This window comes from Chenopodium album, chromosome 2 (genome assembly GCF_948465745.1).
Source record: "Chenopodium album chromosome 2, dcCheAlbu1.1, whole genome shotgun sequence".
NCBI classification, from domain to species: domain Eukaryota; kingdom Viridiplantae; phylum Streptophyta; class Magnoliopsida; order Caryophyllales; family Amaranthaceae; genus Chenopodium; species Chenopodium album.
In genome coordinates this window covers 558,981-578,921 of record NC_137835.1, presented here as the reverse complement: position 1 = coordinate 578,921, position 19,941 = coordinate 558,981, and the positions used below count along the sequence as shown (strand labels likewise).

At 35.6% G+C, this 19,941-nt stretch overlaps 2 protein-coding genes across 4 annotated transcripts; both read right to left on the bottom strand.

Annotated features, from left to right (window-relative positions):
- Positions 1-272: 272 nt before the first annotated feature.
- LOC145592050 (uncharacterized) lies at positions 273-7,791 on the bottom strand. Of its 3 annotated transcripts, XM_081648525.1 has the most exons (5): positions 7,117-7,790; positions 4,899-5,021; positions 3,267-4,794; positions 2,393-3,014; positions 273-2,228 (listed from the first exon to the last, which is right to left on the bottom strand). In XM_081648525.1, the coding sequence occupies exons 2-5, from the start codon at positions 4,920-4,922 to the stop codon at positions 578-580; spliced, it is 3,825 nt and encodes a 1,274-aa protein (XP_081504651.1). In that variant the 5' UTR covers positions 4,923-5,021; positions 7,117-7,790; the 3' UTR covers positions 273-577. The 3 variants fall into 3 exon arrangements, with proteins under 3 accessions (XP_081504651.1, XP_081504643.1, XP_081504649.1); XM_081648517.1 differs by having other exon boundaries at positions 2,393-4,794; positions 7,117-7,791; XM_081648523.1 differs by having other exon boundaries at positions 2,393-4,794; positions 7,126-7,791.
- Positions 7,792-14,344: 6,553 nt separating this feature from the next.
- LOC145592042 (BTB/POZ domain-containing protein At1g63850-like) lies at positions 14,345-17,581 on the bottom strand. Its single transcript, XM_081648511.1, has 2 exons — positions 16,733-17,581; positions 14,345-15,891 (listed from the first exon to the last, which is right to left on the bottom strand). Exons 1-2 carry the CDS (start codon positions 17,480-17,482, stop codon positions 14,947-14,949), a joined length of 1,695 nt encoding a protein of 564 aa, XP_081504637.1. The 5' UTR covers positions 17,483-17,581; the 3' UTR covers positions 14,345-14,946.
- Positions 17,582-19,941: the final 2,360 nt, after the last annotated feature.

The window sequence follows — 19,941 nt, the reverse complement described above, 5'->3', positions numbered from 1 at the left end:
CAGCAAGCCATAAAGCCCTATAAAGGCTGTCACTGCCCTATTTAAACTCGTTAACGCCTACGCTCAACATCACCTAGCAATGAAAATAATAACAAAAGGCACTATATAGCATTTCTAAACAACTGATCAATGTATAATATCTCTGAAGAGAACACGTGTGATGGACTTCTTGCTAAGTATGTTTTTGCCAAGCCCCTCAGTCATCTTTCACAGCAATAAATTCAAAGGTAAGAAAAAAAAATTCAGAAATCAGGAAAATGTAAATCAAGATGAGCCCCCAAAAATCTCATTGATTCAACCCTAGAACAATAACGTCAATAGTTACATGTGCAGGAAATGCCAAAGATAAAGATCACATTCAATGAGAAAATGGTATCTGGATTCAAAAAAAATTCCTAGACCCACCTAAATTTTTGTCAAGGGCCAATGTAGACTAATAAAAAGCACCCCAACAAAAATTTGCAGGCATTATCTATCCTGTTGGGGTAACATCAAGAAGATTAAAAAAAAAAAGAGAGACTAAATAATTTCCAGTGATCTTTCGATACCAAACGAAGAACAAAACCACAGGTCAAAGCTATGAAGGAACAACTCCCTTTGTAGCATCATCACCACCACAATTCTGCACACCAACCGACAGTGGGTTGTCATCAAGTTTATCCTCTTGTCCACACACAACTGGCTCCTCATCTTCCCTGAAGCTTGTGGATAAGCTTCCAATTCGTTCATCACAATCCCTTGTAACCCTGTTACCAAACTCCGGAGTATCCTGGAAAGTTTCATCATGATCCAACCTCTTTTCTGGATCCTCATTATCAGTGCGCCTCATGATATTAGGCTGACCATAGTGTTTTCGTCTGTCTTGATAGTTCTCATATCGACATCCTCTATTGGATCCATTGGTGTCGGAAAATCTTCCAGCATAATTGGGTCGATACTGTTCCTCAGACTTGGAATTATGTGATGAATCCATGACATCAGCCCCAAATTGCTTTGAATTAGGATTAAATTTTCCATCTCTTTCGTATATGACAGAATGATTTTCCCCTCTAAACCTCCTAGGACCATCGCCAATGCGGCTGTCTATACCCCTTAACCCTCTGTCCTGAAAGCTTGAAACATCTCTATCCCGAAAACCATTAGTCATGGAGAAACTATCATTAATATCCTGATGCATTTTATTTGCCATGCCATCATCAAAGTTACGCCTCGCAGGACGAAGGAGATTATATGGTTTCCTTCTTTCTCCAAAATTCTCCTCATATCTAACTCCTCTACCAGCATCATCGGGAATCCTATCTGAAGTTCTATAATACCCATCAGGCTTCAGATTTCGTGGGGAATCTATTGCGGTACCTCTGTCATCCCTCAAGCGAATTCTCCCTGGTGATCTATCTGGAGCAGAGTTCCGCTGCTTGTAACCTAGCTCCCTAAAACTACCTGGCTCATCCTTCCGAGCAGAACTCCATCGGTTACGCGGAGGAGATCCATGGTTTCTTGAAATTGACCTAAAACCACCAGCATGGTCAGGCCCGGAGCCAGGCTGTTGCTGTGGTGACCTTAGTCTTTGCATTCTGGCCTCAGGCCTAAAATTTGGAGATCTACTACGGTGCCTAAAGAAGGTATTACCGCTATTTCCAGCCCCCAGCCTTCTCCATGGAGAATTCCAAATGACAGGAGACCGACTTCTTGATCGAGATGGAGACTTCCTGCGAGAGTGATGTATATTTGACTGCCCTCTACCACCAAATGGAGAAATACTTCTCTCTCTACGGGACAAAGGACGCCGGTATTTTAAGGAGGATTGGAACGATTCATCCGGAGAAGGCCCACTAAACCTTCCCCTGCCTCCTCTGCTTTCAGAAAAAGGGCCATACCTGAAGGATCTTCCCCGACCAAAGTCTCCAGCTCTATCAGGGCTAAACTTCCTATCAGTATTATAACGCGAGTGAAATCCAGCACAAGGCTCTCTATCAGCACCAGCTCGACTTTTGGGAAGTTGTTGAGAATATGATGCGTCATCTTGAGTGCCAACACATGCATGGTCATCTCTCTCCACACTAGCATCAACATCGAGTTTTGAATGTCCATGGATAATAGGTGAGTAACGCCTGAAACTTCTACGATTATCTGATGAACCATCCCACCTACCACCTTGGCGTCCTCTACCTTGACTGTGAAATGAATACCGCGGCCTCTCAAACGATCTCATGGAGCCAAGCTCAAATCTATCAAAAAGACATCAACATATTAGATCCAAGAAAGCTAGAAGAAATCACCTAACACGAGGAAATATAAGGAGTACAGCAAAGGGAAACAAAAGGGGTATGGGTAGGAGGGAAGAACAAGAAGTCATTGTAAAGCGCACATATAACCAACATAACACTGATACCTATTCTCCATCTTCTTGAAACGCTCCTCCCTATATGCATGATCACGAGAAATTGGGCCTTCAATCTGTGACTGCAAGCCCCTTCTGAATGCTTTTGGTTCCACTCTAGTTTCATCATCTTGGGGATCTAGCAGTCCATTAATATGACTAGGCATTCTATTCTTTCTCCTGATATCATCTATGCCTTGATTTCCCATATCTGAAAAGCTCTTGCTACTCTCAAGCAGTTCCTTTTGCTGAATTATTTCTGTTTTCCCTCCAGCATGACTCGATTTTATTTGGTTACCTTCATCATGTTCCCTATCATTCACAACTGCTTCAGAAGCTACTTCAAAAACCTCTTTATCATTGTTACAATCATGAAAAGCGACAGCAGCAGCAGTTCCCAGCCTCCCGCTCTTTCTATCTTCATCTTGTCCAGACTCGGAGACGTGGTCCTCACTTGAATTGGCCAAATACGTTTCTCTGTAGTTCGAAATATAGTCTATATTTTCAGCTTCTCTATCACCAGCATCATATTCTTCCCAAGCATGTTCACTTGACTCTCTAAGCTCCCCATCTTCATATTGGGAATCATAACCCTCCTGGAGCTCACCATTAGCATCAGTGCCAACCATCAAAACTGGATAACATTGAACACCAACATCATTACTTTGTTTAAGAGAATCTTCATAATCAGTATTGTCAGAATAATTAGAACAATTATCCAAGTTAATTTTGCAAGTCTCATGGATGGAGAAATCACATGAATCCATTAGTGTTACCGAGCAATTTTCAGAGGGATTCTTTATGGTTTCATTATTACTAACTATGTTTCCATCCTGAATATAATTAAAATCCTGCAACTTAGTATCTAAAGCTATCGGAAGCTCACATCTTTTAGGCACAGAGTTGGATGCCTCAGTGTGAACAGGGGCATTATCATCTGATACAGCAACTTCAGCATGCTCTTGATGCTCTACAGTTTTCAGATCAGCATTCTCTATTGAAGATTTTTCTTCATGATGAAAATTCTCAGGTGTCTCCAAATCCTCTGGAACTGTGACATTTTGTTTAACCTTTGAGCTTGATGACACACACAAACTAATATAACTATCGGCAGACACAGCGCCAAATGTAGCATCTGAAGCACAAGCATTTCCAAAATTCTGCAACTGACAAGAAGACACACCACCATCTGTTTTTAACCCCTCAATTACTGGCTCATAGCTTACACTATTATCATTCAAATCTGGACTCTTCACAGAAGAGTCATCAACCTCAGTTACAGTATAAGAAGCTGACAATTGGGCAGTCTGATCAGGGGGAGCAGCAACTAATCCAACAGTAGGATCAATATTTTCATCATGGTGCATGCTTTTAGAGTCTTCAACCATACACTTCACAACATCCAAGTTAAGATTGGAGTTGGTTGAAAGAGGCTTCTCACCTACGCATTGAGGCTGCTTCAGGTTGAGGCAAGAATCTATATCATAATTGTCCTTGATATCAACTGAATTTTGATTTGCCGGTGATCTCTGTTCACCAGGGACTAGGCAGCTTTTTGCAACATGCATAGTTTCCAAATTTTCTCGTGAATCACGGGCTTTTATTTCCATATTGTCATTATGGTCGACTTTTCCAGCATCTTGAGAAATGTCAGGAGCAACAACATTTTGAACTTCTGGATCATCAAAAGGCTGTTCCCAAGCATCCATCACAACATTCAAGTCCCAATGCAACCTAACATCTCGGGAAGATTGTCTCTGGTCCTTCCCTTCATCTTCATCTTTGCTGCATGAAACATCCGCAGAAAAGCCCAAGGAAACATCCTTCATTTTTCCAACAGCAACAACATTTTGAGATGAATTTACAGTGTTTGAGATAGATGCAAGCTCTACAACTGGCTCTATGGATATACAGGATGATGTTGCTCCACTTGACATTTCAGACGAATTAATAACGTCTTCCTTTGATAAACCCTTAGGTAATGAAGGTGCTTCAGCATAAGTAGAAACTTCACGCGCTCGCTCCAGCATAGAAGACTCTTCAATGCCTGAACCATCCTCCGCATAACCACAATCTCTTCCCAAACTGCTACTGCAGGCAGCAGCTGCAAGTATTGATATACCAGAGAAATCTTCATCTTCACCGAAGCTTTTGTTAGAATTGCAAGTTTTCTTAGCATCAATGCGATTTTTATTCTCAACAATCTGGCTCGAACTAATGTCAGACATTGAAGATTGCAAAGGTAAAAGTTTGACTGAAACATCTTGACTTCTCGTTTGATCTGCAATCTCCTCCGCACATGGAGAGTTGTAAACTGGCGGTGGTGACGGGGACCTTAACAAGAATCTTCTCTTTTTGATAGGTACGTGCTCTGCCTTGTTACTAAAGCGACAGCCTGATGCTAGTACTCCACGCTGCCAAATAGAAGATAACAGGAGATTTATTGAGGAGGTTTCAAATATTTTCTAAGGTTTTATAAAATTATTAATATTAACTCTGGAAAAAAATCACGACATACCTTTTCAGTCTCCGATACAGGCATTTTGAAACACTGAACTTGCTGAGGAAAATAAAGTATAATACTTTATGATTTTAGATACTGTCTTTCTAGCAATGATGCACTCCGACTACCTTCTATAACCTTCAGACAAAATTAATTAGACTATGAGCGTATATACAAAGATTAGACTACTTCATTGACAAAGACATCTATGCAACCTGTTTAGACAATGGTCTTGGTCCAAACAGCACGAGAAAATTTCCGACACACACACATACACACACACACACACACAAAAATAAAAATAAAAATAAAAAATCTGTAGACATGCAAATGGTGAAATTTGCATACCATTTAGTTGTCGTTTCATTTATCTTTATTTAGCTTACTAACCAGTCATAGCCACAAAATATTTTGAGAGAGACTGCTTAGACAATGGTCTTGGTCCAAACAGCACGAGAAAATTTCCGATACACACACACATACACACACACACACAAAAAAAAAAAAAAAAATAAAAATAAAAAATCTGTAGACATGCAAATGGTGAAATTTGCATACCATTTAGTTGTCGTTTCATTTATCTTTATTTAGCTTACTAACCAGTCATAGCCACAAAATATTTTGAGAGAGACTGCTTAAAAATATCAAAATTGATGCTAGGTACATGACAAAAAATGTTTTAGGTGACGTTCAGAAATCCAAGCTAGAGAAAACACAAAACATGTACACCCAAATGCATATTAATCTAATTTTATTAGATAGAAAGTTATTACACCAAGCAGATTAATCATTCACCGTCACAGGAAAACACGCACCGAGCACGAGGATATTTGGGCATCATCACCAGTATATCTCAAGGTTGAGGGAACATGGCCACACTTAGCACTAACAAAGACATAATTGATGCCATAAAACACTCCTCAAACAGAGGAAAGAGTGAAAAAGATCATAATTCTCTTACTACAGCTTTCAAGCAGCAAAGAAGTATAGAAACATGGTTCTCTGATATAACAAAGATCCACCAGAAACTCACATGACCGTAATCACAAACATATAATGATACACTTTCTGTAAGAGGACCAGATTTTACGCGGCCTTGTAATTCAAGCCTGGAGGCAGATCAAAGAAGGAAACTATTATGATTTTATCAGACCAAAACAACAAAAGTAAAACATTAATTATCATCCCCTCAGAAAACCTATTGGCGTCTTTCTACATGACCAAACTAACCCACAAGAGAACACGTAGAGGGGAAAACAAAGCACAAATCATTTGAACTTTTACTTCGAATCCAACACATAAGCATAATTTAGGCAGGACCTCGATACTTAATCTCATTTACGATTGGTAATATATCAATGACTAAACCTAATTCCAACAAGGAGTCTTTCAACATTTCAAGGAACCTCAAGCAAATCAATCAAGTACTAATACAAGCCCAAGTAACATAGATCATATACTATCGAGCTATTGACGGCCCCATATGCAAATCAACATTGCTAAAACAAGCACAGACAAACATAGATTTAACGGTTATGACACCCTTCATAACCAAATCATGCTAAATCAAGCACAGCCAGCATAATTAATTGGTTTCGACGCCCTTCATAACCAAATCATGCTAAATCAAGCACACTCATCATAAATTAAATCGTTTTGACATTGCTCATAACAAAATCATGCTAAACTAAGCACAGTCAGCACAGATTAAACGATTCGACGGTCCTCGTAACCATATCATGCTAACAAAAACCAAAGGCAGCACAGATTAAATGATTTCGACAGTCCTCATAACCAAATCACGCCAAAAAAAAGCACAAGCAGCATAAATTAAACAGTCTCGACGGTCCTTGTAACGAAACCGTGCTATAACAAGCACATAAACCATAAATCAAATCCATTCGCTCCAGCAAAAATGCACTTTAAAACAACAATAGCAACTCCAGAAAAATAGCAGCTTCAACAATTAATCTCATAAATCGCATCTAATAAATCTCCCAATCTGTCAAAAAAACTAGGGTTATATCTCTTGAAGTTGACCAACATTTATAAATTCCATCAATCATCACACTCTCAAACATACTATACACTCATTTGTTTAGTAACCGCCATCATCCAATAACTTCAACGCAATCAATGAAGAAAGATTTATTCCAACAATCGCAAAAACCCTAACAACAAACCGAAAACAGCAGATTTATCAACTATAATTTTTAAATCAAACGCAACTTACTTTCAATACCTTGAGATTCAATCGATAATATCACTCGATCTTCACCTTAACCACTCGATTCAATAGATCTTCCAAAAAAACAAAAAAAACAAAAATAATTTAATTGTTCCAGAAATTTTTCTGCATCATCATCAACATCGATTAACCAGAAACTTGAGTCCTTCCAATAATCAATAAACAACAGAAAAATCTTCTATTCTCCATTAAAGATGGCGGCAATAAATAGGGTTTTTCTGAGATTCTGCTGCTTCATCGGTGCAAAATTCATCATCATCTCTCCTCAAAAACGCAGGAAAATCGAACCTTTTATGTATTCTCTCTCTAAAATCAACAACAAAAAATAGCAGAAAAATCGAAGAAAAATATTGAAATAATTCTTAGTTCATCTTCAACCTTGTGCTTCTTTGTGTGTGTGACTGTGTCGTCTTCTTCTGCAGTTTCTCTCTCCTCAAAATCCTCGAGAAGAGTCTTTTTTTGCTTTTTCTTTTTTCTTTTTTTTTTTTTTTCTGTTGGCTGCTTTGGTGGTGGAAGTGAAGGCTACTGCAGCATCACCACGTATTTATTCTTCTGAATTTCTTTTTCTCTCTCCTAAACGAAACCCTTTTTTCTTCGTCTATTTTTGTTTCCTGTTTTACCCTTTGTTCTTTATTTGACTTTTATGCTCTATTTTAGATCTAGGGTTCAGATTTTGGATTGAGAAATATTGAGGTGTAAAATGGATATTCAATTATTGGGCTTTATAATTGTACTCTACTTACTACGAGTATGAATTTACTATATGGTTGGTAATTGGGCGTGTTAGGCGCTAATGTTTGAGTAGCTTTTAGTATTTTGACTTATTACTACTTAACAAAAAATGTGAGTCTTTGGCAAATTAGTGGTTAGGTTAGCTTTTAGGCCGTGTTCGGCGCTAGCTTTTGAGTAGCTTTTAGTGGTTTGACCAAACCTTGGTCAAACCACTGTCTAACAAAAAATGTGAGTGTTTGGCAAAGTAGTGATTATGGTAGCTTTTATGAAAAGTTAGAAAGATTAGTTTTTGAAATTAGAGGTAGCTTTTAAGGTAGTTGTTCAAAATTTAATCTATAGTTTTAAAATAAAATATTGATTTTTATATATAACAGCTAGTCAACCGCTCTTTCACAAAAACACTCATATCAAAATTATTTATCTTCACAGCTAACATCTTGTTGACAGCTAACAGCTACCTCCACAGCTACAGCTACCTTCACAGCTATATTTTGCCGAACATGCCCTTAGTGGTGGAGGTAGCTTTTATGAAAAGTTAGAAATATTAGCTTTTAAAAGTAGAGGTAGCTTTTGAGGTAGCTGTTGAAATTGAATGTATAGTTTTAAATATAAAATACTAATTTTTATATTTAACAGCTATTCGATCGCTACTTTACCGAACACTCATACCTAAATTATCTACCTTCACAGCTACAGCTTGATGACAGCTAAAAGCTACCTACATAGCTTACAACTACCTTCACAACTAACAGCTACCTTCACAGCTAACAACTACCTTCACGGCTATATTTTGCCGAAGACGCCCTTGGTACTCTGTAGTGTTCTATTGTGAATCCCTCCATCCTTTTACAGAGTATTATATGTCTGTTTTTCATTTTGTACATAATTTTAAAAAGTTAAAAATTTCTTAAAATTAATAAGGCAAAAGCTAATGAACAAGCTAGCTAAAGGTAGAAAGATTAAATTAAAATGGACATTAATTACGCCGATCGACGCGTGATTTTATCATGCTTTCCCAAATTTATACCACTTTTGGTAGTATTTTAAATGTTTATCCAACGCCCCGGGGCGTTCATTAGCAAGATCCAATCAATAATTAGGATTACAAATATGCATATTGGGTTTGAGAGAGATAGAGAGCAAGAAAAAAATGATTGCGAATTAGGAGAGAAAAAATATTGAGAATTAATGTCAAAGTATAAAAAAAGAAATAGGATACAAATCATCAAAAAGAGAATAAAGTACAATTTATAAATAGAAATAGGTACTTAATTTTGATGACCCAAAAAAGAAATACCGACATGTAATAAAAGGACGGAGGGAGTAAGTTTTTTTTATTAAGCTTATGACTTTGATACTTAAAAATCTAAGAGTTTTATCGATTTGAATTCAACAATGAGTGTTATTGTTTCAACATTTTAGAAAATAAAACTATCTTAAGTCCCGTGCAATGCACGTTTTACTTAACCTAATTATGAATAAAAATTTTAATTTAACAACAATATGAAAAAAAAAAAAAAAAAAAAAAACTATGTTTCAATTGAAACAAAATAACTTGATTTTTTTTTTTTTTTTTAAAACCAACAAAATATAACTTGAATTTATAAGAACAATATGAAAAAAAAACCTTGAATATTATATGTATATTAATGTCAAAAGTTATCTATGTATCATTATTAAATGTTTATTTAAAATGTAAGAAATTTAATGATTATAGGTTTTTTAATAATGAAAATTTATGTTAATTACCCATGCAATGTACTTATATACCTATCCGTCCCTATTTTGTTATAGATTTTTTTTATTACAGTAATAATTAAATTTATTATTGGTCATTGTGTTACGTTGGCATAGATGCTAATGAAAAGAGTTTAAAGTTAAAATAAAATATGGAGTTTGGACGACACTAGTACATGTATCATCACTAAAATTTTATGTTAAATGTAATACAAATGTCATGGTACATATGGTTTAGTAAAATCGCGTAATACGTATAGTAAATGAAAAGACGGTCTCACTCTACGTTGTTACACCACATACAATTCTACATGATCACCAACGAACGTTGTGTCAACCTTCATTGCACCAAAACCTTATAATTTCATTGTGTTCAACTCTTCATCACTTATCCTCATTTATTGTCTCCTCTCGTTGGTGTCATTGACTCAGTGTCACTTCCAACCCTATCCCCTCAACCTCGATCTCTAGCCACCTTATCAAGATCTTACCTCTCTCTTTCACTCTATCTTGTTTCACCTTCTCTCCTCTTAATAAAGGAATAATGACATTTTTCCTTGATTATTTCTTCTTGTCAGCTCACTCAAATATTTATTCTGCATCAAGTGCTTGAAATTTGGTTAAATACATTGGGATTTTATTATTATTATTATTATTATTTATTTTTAAAAGAGAACCAATAGAGCGGATGATGAAAATTAATTCAAAATTCCCTTAGAATCGGGAGTGAAGTTCTAACCAACTGAACTATCCCTCACTTTTTTCATGGTAAGGACTCCTCGTGTACTTAATAATTTGAATATTTTCTATCATTTCAAAAATCTTGAGCACTTTGATCATATTCTCTTCCTCTTCAATAATAATATTAAATAATAATAATAGTTAAGTGAAGTAGAAAGTAATTTAAGTTCACCAAAATAAGTTAAATATAGCTAGCTAGTGATGGTGTATAAAACATATTTTTTGGCCTCAACCATATGGTTACAGAGACAGCGTGATACAAAGGTCAAGGGTTCAAATCTCATCCACCCCCGCTTTCAAGTGGAATATTACAATTAATGTGAGTTTACAAGAGTACAAATGTTAATTTATAATTACCAATAATTGTTCGTACTAATATAGAATGTAAGGAGTATCTTTTAGAGTAATAGGACGGTTAACACACGCGATGCATGCGCCATAGTTAGTACGATGTCCAAAGAGTTCTTTCAGCCTGGCCTTATATAAAAAATTTAGTAGTTGACATACTAAGGGCATGTTCTGGTTGTCTGAACTGAACTTATTATAGCTGAACTGAACTGAATATTTTATAAGAGAAGGAAATTAGGAGCTGAAGTGAACCGAACTTATAGCTGAATTGAACTGAACTAAAAATAATCGTATCAGAACAGACCCTAACATTGAACTTAAATAAGGGGAAAAAAATATGTAAATAGATATTTATTAAGGGTATAAATATTTGCATACTATTCATAAGTGATCTAATTAAAAATGAGACAGCTAACCATCAATGTCGATTAATAAACAAACAAACATACATTTTTAAAAGTATAAATGTTCACGCACTATTTATAAGAGTTTGTTTAAACTTTTAAAATGGTATAGGCAGATATATGAGGTGAATGGAATAACTTTTGGAGTATACATTTAATAAAATTTTATAATTATTTTTATTAAAACTAAATAAATTGTCTTTTTGGAAAAAAAAAGTGTCAAAGCATGAGATCCCTTGGCCATATGGCAACCACAAAGTCCACAATATTAAACTCCCAATCCCTTGGCTATATTTATTGAAATTATCTATTTTGCTTAAATCACACCAATAAGTTCAATTTTTTGCTTGTATTACACCAATAAGAAATCAATTAAAAAAGTTGAAATTGCTGCAAGTAGTACTGATAGTTTATTAGTCAATGTAGTAAGCATATCTCGTTTTCCAAAGTAGTCTTACATGGTTTTGTTTTATACATATGGACGAAATCTGTGCGGTCGTCTCACCTAGGTGTGCGGTACATATTTATCATATCCTGATTTAGTGGTTAGCTGCTCCATGAGACCACCACATGGACCACAGTTGTCACCATTTTCACCATGATTTACGATTACTATTTTACTTCTCTCTATTAAAAATTGGGTTGTCCTTGTGTCGAGTATATGTATCTTGGGCTTGCAAGGCCCAAACTACGGCCGAGCTCACTAGTCACTAATGACGTGTCATGCTAAAAGTAACTAATAATCCATTCACATATTTATTGTTGTGACGAATTCACTAAAAATGCATCATCAATTGTATCATTTGGCTAAAATTTATGGTTTTCAACATGTTCTAAATGACCGTCGAGACTCAAGATTGTAGGTAGAATGTGTCTCAATAGCGTAATTAAGAATCATGTCCAATCACATGGCAAATTGTATAGTAAAATAGGGTAATTTTGATATATATCCACCGTCTTAAAGTATCGAATCATCTCATATAAAATATTTTGTTACGTGGCCTATTATAGAGTAACAATTAAATAAGAGATAAAACCTCGGTTAGACTTGTTTGTACTTGCCTTGTCAAGACCCAAAGTTGAATTTTCCAAGTCAAGATTCAAGAGTAGTTTCCAAGACATTACTTGAGGAAATGGGCAAAGCACATTCACAACCTTTCTTTGTCAACTTTAAGAAAGGGGCATAACAAGCAATGAAGCAAAGGATAATTCATTTCTTGCAAAGTTTAAGTAGAAGATTGCATTGTCACCTTAAAAATTAGCCTTGGAGTAGACTCCATGGAAATAAAAAATAAAAAGTTGGGAATCCATCACTTTACATTGTCAAGTTGCCCCAATTATGAAGTAACTAGAGTCTGGAATTTGTCCCAATCTCAGAATTCATTATCTTTGACATTTCAGACTCACTAATATTTAGTAGTAATAGTTTTAATTATGTCTTCTTTTGATCAGAGTCATTCATTTAACCTGCAGACCAACTACCTCGATCTGTAGCATTTCAAGGCTATTTACTTCACCAAATCAAAAGAAAAACTGGTTTTAGAAATAAATAGTTAAGGCAAGTGACGATAAGATCCTATGTTGATACGATGATAGTATATTAATTAAAGTTTAAGGCAATATATATTTTTATAGACAAATAACTCGGGGTTTTACATAAACTTCGACCACTAGTTTGATAGTTAGTAGTACCATACTACCATATATAGCATTTTATAAGTAAGTTTGAAAAAAAAAAACACAATTTAATACTTAGGTAATTCTAGTCACTTTCTAAATAATACCTCTTTTTTCTCGCAAATTTTTATTGTTATTTTAAAAATGGTCTGGTATAGTATGTCTTTCAAAATTCTAGTGTGATGATGAAAATTTATGAGATTAAACACATGTTTGGAGGTTGAGTTCTATTGACATTAGTAATGAACACAAGAAATCCTAGCAAAATGACATAAAAATCCATTACTACTTCCACAATTAATTACCGTTTACCATGCTTGTCGAGTTGTCGTCAATAAGCAAGAGACTAAGAGAGAGCCATAAACGAAATATGTACATGAAATTCGACCTCAAATCTTGGTTATAGTTTTGGCTATCTCTAAATTTTAACCAAATAAGCCTTGTTAGCATGTCATACATACACTCAATAGTTCATATGATTTGATTAAAGTACTAGTATTATTTTATCTCGATTTTGAGCATTTTTACTTGAAAAAAAGGTTTTATCTTCATTTTCATACAACAGAGTAGCATATAAGGGTTTTATATACGAAAAGTATTTGGCAGTTTTACCCATTACAGGTGGGTATTCTTAACCAAACATTTTACTGATATAGAATAGAATAATTTTGGGGTTAGTCGGCTTATTCCGTAGCTTTTATCAATTCAAAATCTTTAGTTATTCAACAATCTCAAAAAGTTGGTCAATTTACATCAACACTTAGACCTTCTTATTTGGCAAATGACTGTTGGCGGTTGACTAATTCACTTGGCTTGTTTGACCAGCTGAAATATTTGGTTGTTTATAATGGCTTTTGAAATTGGATATTTAAGCTAACTGTTTATAAAAGTGTTTGATAAATTAATTATTAGATGTTGGTAATTTATTTAGATAATTGTGGGCCAACAAGGCAAAAGCCAACAAAAAAAGCTACTCGAAGCAGCTTTTTCATTTTGGCTTAAAAGCCAGTTTTTTTGTTGACTAAAAAGCCAATTACCAAACACATTTTTTTGCTATTTAACTATATAAAAAAGCCAAAAGCTAACCAAAAAACCATCAAAAAAGCATTTACCAATTAAACATGGCCTTAATGATTTTCACATTTTCTCCCCTCTTGCTACTGGCAACATTTATGAACTAAGAAGCATGTAAAAGTATAAAACATTGTATATTTGTGTCTCATGTATCGAATGCATCAAACCACGTAGCATTCATGCTATTAAGAACATGAAATATATCACGGTAAATAAAACGTAATCAAGTGATCGTTTGGTGATCAGCCTTGCCACATAAATGCACTTGTATTTTTTCAAGGAAACACGGAGTAGAAATATTGGGTTTTTTTTGGTTGTTCAATACAGGCGATTTCATTTAGTGTTCGTAACAACTTCAAAAATTCCTACTAAGTATATATTTGTGTCAGCCAAACAACTACCGAGTGTTAAAAATCAATTAAAGGATTGAAGAGCACCACAAAATGTCTTAGACAATATCATAACCCACTTTGGTACGCCATAATTTTGGCACTTGGCTATAGCAGTGCACAAAAGAGAAACTTATAGATGACATTATATGTCAAAAATATCTCAGATTTTACGGTCCAAACAAAGCCAAATCCATGTGATCTACTGATATCATCCGGCAGTGAATGATATTTTTGATAGCTTTGCAACAAAAGAAATAAATAACTCTGACTGTACTTGAAAAAGACATGGATTAGAGATGAAGGTAGCTTCAATGAGCAAGTCGGCACGGGACATTGTCTTATTAGTGCTAATCATGACACTAACACTAGCCATTGTCCACAGTCAACAACCACGGCGTATAGCCGTATCTATTGCTTTCAAGTTTCAACAACGTAATCTTATCTAATGTAAGACGGCCGGCTATTAACAAGATTTCTTTGATTAGCATAAACTTTCAACAATGAAGCTGGCAAAAGAAATAGACTCAATACCGCACATAAGGCAGGTCAATGGGTATAATATCCGACGAGATCTTCAGGATTGAAACTCGATCTCGCAAGTAATAAGGACTGAGTTAGGAAAACCAAGATCTTCAAAATTGCAGCTGGATGAATTATTATCCCACGAAAACTAGCTTTTTACTTCTGCATATTTGACTAGTTATTACTGTCTATCTATTATCAGAACTCCCATTTGCAATCCGAACATGAGGATGGTCCGGCTGAAGAGTGTTTCGTTTCCAGAATGCCCTTCTCCACCAAACTTCAAAACCCCGCTGTATGTTAGGGCAATCTTCTCCAGAATTCAGGAACCTGTCGAACCAAGCAAGAAGGATTTCTTGTTGCCACGAGAGAGGCAAAGTAAGAATGGTATTGCTAAGGCCATCTTCAATCAAATGCCGGTCAAGTCCCTTTGAAGCCCTTCTCATCCACCCGAAATCATCATAGAAGGGCACCAACCATGTTTGTAATAGCTGGCACCTCACATCCTTCGATGCCAATAGTTGTCCCTTTCCAACGCCCACAAAAAGCCTGGCTGTGACCCTGCTAATCTCAAATCTGTGAACCGGAGGAACCTTAGAATGTGCTTTTGACATTTCTGTTTGTGAAGCCCATGTAGTCAGGAAGTCCTCAGCAATCTGCCTATCAATTAGGATATCCAAAATCCAGTGCAAGTTATCTGACTGCCTTGCAATCTGACTTACATCCTGCAAGTTTGATGCTGCAGCTTGTAAGAAATGGTGGCGTAGTCGCTGTAAACATCCATCACAAGCAGAATACAAAGACTCTTTTCGCAGTTCATTATGATTTGCATTCTCACGGAGCATTTTGGAGACTAATCCCTTCATCTCTCGTCTTGCTTTCTCATCTTTCCCTTCGAGGACTACATTTAAGAGCTTCAAAAGTACTTCCTCATTCTCAATAATGTTCTCTTCCACATGAGCGTTTGCATCAAGGGACACTCTCTTAAGAACTTCACTAGCACCTATGCCTTCAAGATGTAACTCAGAAAGTAGTGAGGCCACCTTCTCTTCTTCATCCTCTGCCCATGGCGCAGCTTCCAAATACTCTAAACAAGACAATACCCCTGCATCAAACCCAATTGCAGCGGAAACCTAAAAGCAAAAAAACATGTAGCTGGTCATATAACCTTTTCTTTGTATACTAGTATACTACAAACAATAATAGGCTCACGCCCTCACATAACAATCCAATTGCAGCTGAATCCTACAAGAACTAGAAAAGAAAACTACATGCAACATGGCTTGTATAAGACCTTTTCCTCTCGAAATTTCACTGTTATTCCCAGATGGAAAGGAAAGCCATCAACAAAGCAAATCAAGTGACCCTCGATGACAATGTAGGGTTCTCAAAATTAACCCTACAACAATCTATGCAAAGATACAACATTGTAGCAATCCACACTCAATGGAAACACCAATGCAATCACTAAACGCCATGATATGGATAGATACAGTCTACACAGTCGCAGTATCTAAACCATTCAATTCACATTACTCAATAAAACAAAGATTAACAATCAACAGTCAATCGAACACAATTAACTACTACTTGCCAGTCAAAATTATGTTTGCACTTCAAAAGGAAATCCTATAGTGGAAACCAAAGACTCAATTTCGTTCACCAACCACTGTCATTCACAGCCAAAAATACCGCGATCCTAACTCAGAATCACCGAAAATAACAACTAATAGTTTAATTAGCCATATTCAGCTCAACCAAACACAAACTATACCATTCAATTATCCCTCAAAACACAATTGTTCTTTTTCTTTATTCACTTTTTCCTTGTTACTATTCAATCTTATATTTTTGCAAGGCGCCATTTCTGAAACACTATTCTATTAAAACAACAGAAAACAAATTCAAGAAACAATAATAAAAACCCAGAAATTAAATTACTAATTTAAAAGAAATAAGAAGAAAAAATTATACCTTCAAAATGGCAAGAACTCTGGGAACATCTTCACGCATAAGCTTCCTCCTCAAATCTTTACAATACATCAATCTCAAAGTCTCAATATAAACCTCAACATCATCACAATCAGCAATCTCAACAGCAAACGGCGTCGTATCAGCACCTCCACCATTTCCATTCCTATGAATCTTAGCAGCAAATTTCCCAGCAAAAAACCTACTATTCGCCACAAGAATCTGACGATGAACACACAACTCAACAGAAAACCCATCTTTGGAACTCAAAGTTAGCTTAATATCACTCGAACCCGGGTCATTAAACTGGTTTCCTGGACTCTTATTCGCCAAAATATCATTAATCCGAAGTTGCAGCAACCCCTGTTTGTCCAACAATGGCGGAGGAGACTTGACATTAACGACGCCGTTTTGGGGTGTACTGGTGTTGGATCTGGTAGTGGGCTGAATGTCGGGCTCACTGGTCATCATTTCGAAGAGGGTCGGGCTTGATCGGGTTTGAGGAGGTGGGGACATCGGGTTTAGAAGGCCCGCTGTTAGAGCAGAGTTGAACTTGCTGAAATTTGTGGGGTATGATGAAATGGGTTGTTGTGAATCGTAGTCCGCCATTGAAGGAGAGAGAGTTGGACTCAGTGAGTAGAGAGCGAGTTCAGGGGATGCTGAGGACGATATGGTAATTTCACGAAAACGACGGCGTTTTGGCTTGGTGTTTGCTGCGGTGGTTGTGGTTGTGGCAGTGGTTGTTGCTGCCATTGGAATAACTGTTGATTATCAAGAATTTAAACTATTGTAACATTTTTTTTTATTTTTTTTAAAAAAAAAAAAAAAAAATTATTTAGGGCATTGGAATTTGAGAAGGAGGAATAAAAAAAGGAGAAATAATTTGGGAAATGTTTTGAGGGAATTCAGGCAAAGAAGATGAGGACACTGGGCAAATTAGGGGGGAAGAGAGAGTACTTGTATTTATTTGGGATTGTTTGTTTTATTGATGGAAGAAAGTGATTTTTATGGTTTGGGTGGTTATGGTACTAATTATGCTCTTATTTTGGTGTTGGATGGGTTTGTTTAATTGTTTTTGGACCTAAAGTTTTAATGTTGTGGTCACTCTTTTGGCTTATAGGTTATATTGCAAGGGATTTATAACCGTATCATATGAGAAGTTTAAGGGGGTAGCCATGGTTGGATTGCGTTTCTAAAATAGTCGTTTGGCTTAATTTAGTCTCATTGAGGTAACAATGTTATGTCACTTGTGTGTTTACTACGGAGTATATACTACGTACATACATGTGTATCAGTGTATGAATATATAAGTAGTGCTATTACATGACATGGTCAAAGATGGAGTGTTCATGTATAAAGAGCACGCTATAGAATGATGTATTTTTTGGTGTAAATAAATTATGAGTCTTGTAATTAGCTTAGTTTGCATAAATCAATAATTGATCATTTTTGTTTAATATGCAAAGGAATCATGTTTAATGATCATACAAATATAATGTCCAGATCTATTCAATAAAAACATACAAACTAGCTAGTTTTAAAAGTAAATAAAACTATTTCTATTTCGAAGGATTCTCTCTGTCTCAAATTACTAATTCTTAACATTATCCCTAGCTAGCTAGATATGAACTCCTGAAGACTGAAGTGATCCCATCCCCCTTCTTATCCTCACCATCATTGTCACCCACACTAGATTCAATCCAAGTGAGTTTAACCCCATTGCCTTCACTCAATGATGAAAAAAGTTGCTATTCTCAACCATTAGACATTTAGCTAACTATATTCAATCACTTAACCCTTAACGATAAGGGTCAATTTGACCAACCAACGTCATCAAATTAAATCTTCCCTATATGTAGGCTAGTGGAGGCAAAGGATGATGATTAGCCGATTAGGTGTTCATAGTACATATGCTACTTGAGGGGGGTTGAGGGTAATTAATTTTGTAAAATAAAAATGTGCATAAGCAATTTGAGTATTTATTTTTCCGGTTAGTAAAAATATAGTTATGTTACGGGTTTTGCATATTGAAGTTTGTATTGATGTTGGTTTGTTACCATCAATTTATTTGGTGGTAGGGTAGTTATTAGAGATATTCAAAGAATACATCTAATATACGAAATTATGAAGTATCTCTTTAAGGGTATATGAGCATCATTGATGACTCAATGTGATGAACAATGGTGAAATTATATTCCATCTACCCTCGATCTTAATACTACCTCCGTTTTTAATTATGTGCAACAAAGGGGTATTATTTGTGAGACATAAAATATTTCTTTGTTGCACATAATAAGAAACAGAGGTAGTACATGGTTGTGGATATAAATTAAATCTTGTTATAATAACATTGTATTCTTCTCTTATACGGAGGTAACATGGATTGAGAAATTTGAGAGGTAAGGCTTGCAGAGGAAGGAGTGTCTTTTGATAAATATTATCATCCACAAATCCACAATTATAAATATTAAATCTCATTGCACCAAAAAAAATAAATATTAAATCTCACTTAAGAGAGGGGGTGCTTAATTTCAGTTCAGTTCAGCTCCAATTAGTTCAGTTTAGTTTAGTTTAATTTTAATTTTATGCTCTCACAAACAATTCATTTCGGCTCTATTCAGTTCAGTTCAGTTCAGCTCAGCTCAGCTCTAATCAATTCGGCTCTCAGTTCAGTGCAGTAAATCAGAACATGCCCTAAGTGGTAATAATTTGTGAAAGGGATGAATGAAAATCATGAAACATTTGGAGATAAAAATGAAACTTTAAAACTTTTGGTTGTTGCAAACCTTGTAGAAAAAGAGAACATAAAATGACATCTTGATGTCTAAACCAAAGTAATGTAATTAAGAATTATCTACAACAAGACTATTGGCCTTAATGGCAGACGACAAGACGCCATCATTTATATTTGTCACACACTCAATCAGATCACCATGCATGGGCATGTATCAGATGTATGTCAATGTATAAGTGGCTATGTGCACTATCTCAAATCTCTAATCCATTTGAGCTCAAATTGCCCTCATAGAGAAGCCAAGGCAAAGTAACCTATCTTCTCCCAAGTCGTCTCTTCTAGATTTCAATTAAATCATTCTCTCTTTATTTATTTATTTATTTATTCTAAATTATAACATTGGGAGTTTCAAGCTTAATTAATTACCAATGCACTTTTTAAAACATTGATAATATCTCTATCACGTTTTTAGGATATA

Bases quoted from the DNA above. Each gene is read 5' to 3' on its own strand.
- LOC145592050 (XM_081648517.1), bottom strand. From the start codon at position 4,922: ATGCCTGTATCGGAGACTGAAAAG. The intron at 4,795-4,898 runs GTATGTCGTGAT...TCTATTTGGCAG, and splicing joins CTGTATCGGAGACTGAAAAG to CGTGGAGTACTAGCATCAGG. The intron at 2,229-2,392 runs GTATCAGTGTTA...TCTTTTTGATAG, and splicing joins TTCAAGAAGATGGAGAATAG to ATTTGAGCTTGGCTCCATGA.
- LOC145592042 (XM_081648511.1), bottom strand. From the start codon at position 17,482: ATGGCAGCAACAACCACTGCCACAACCACAACCACCGCAGCAAACACC. The intron at 15,892-16,732 runs GTATAATTTTTT...TTTTGCTTTTAG, and splicing joins GAGTTCTTGCCATTTTGAAG to GTTTCCGCTGCAATTGGGTT.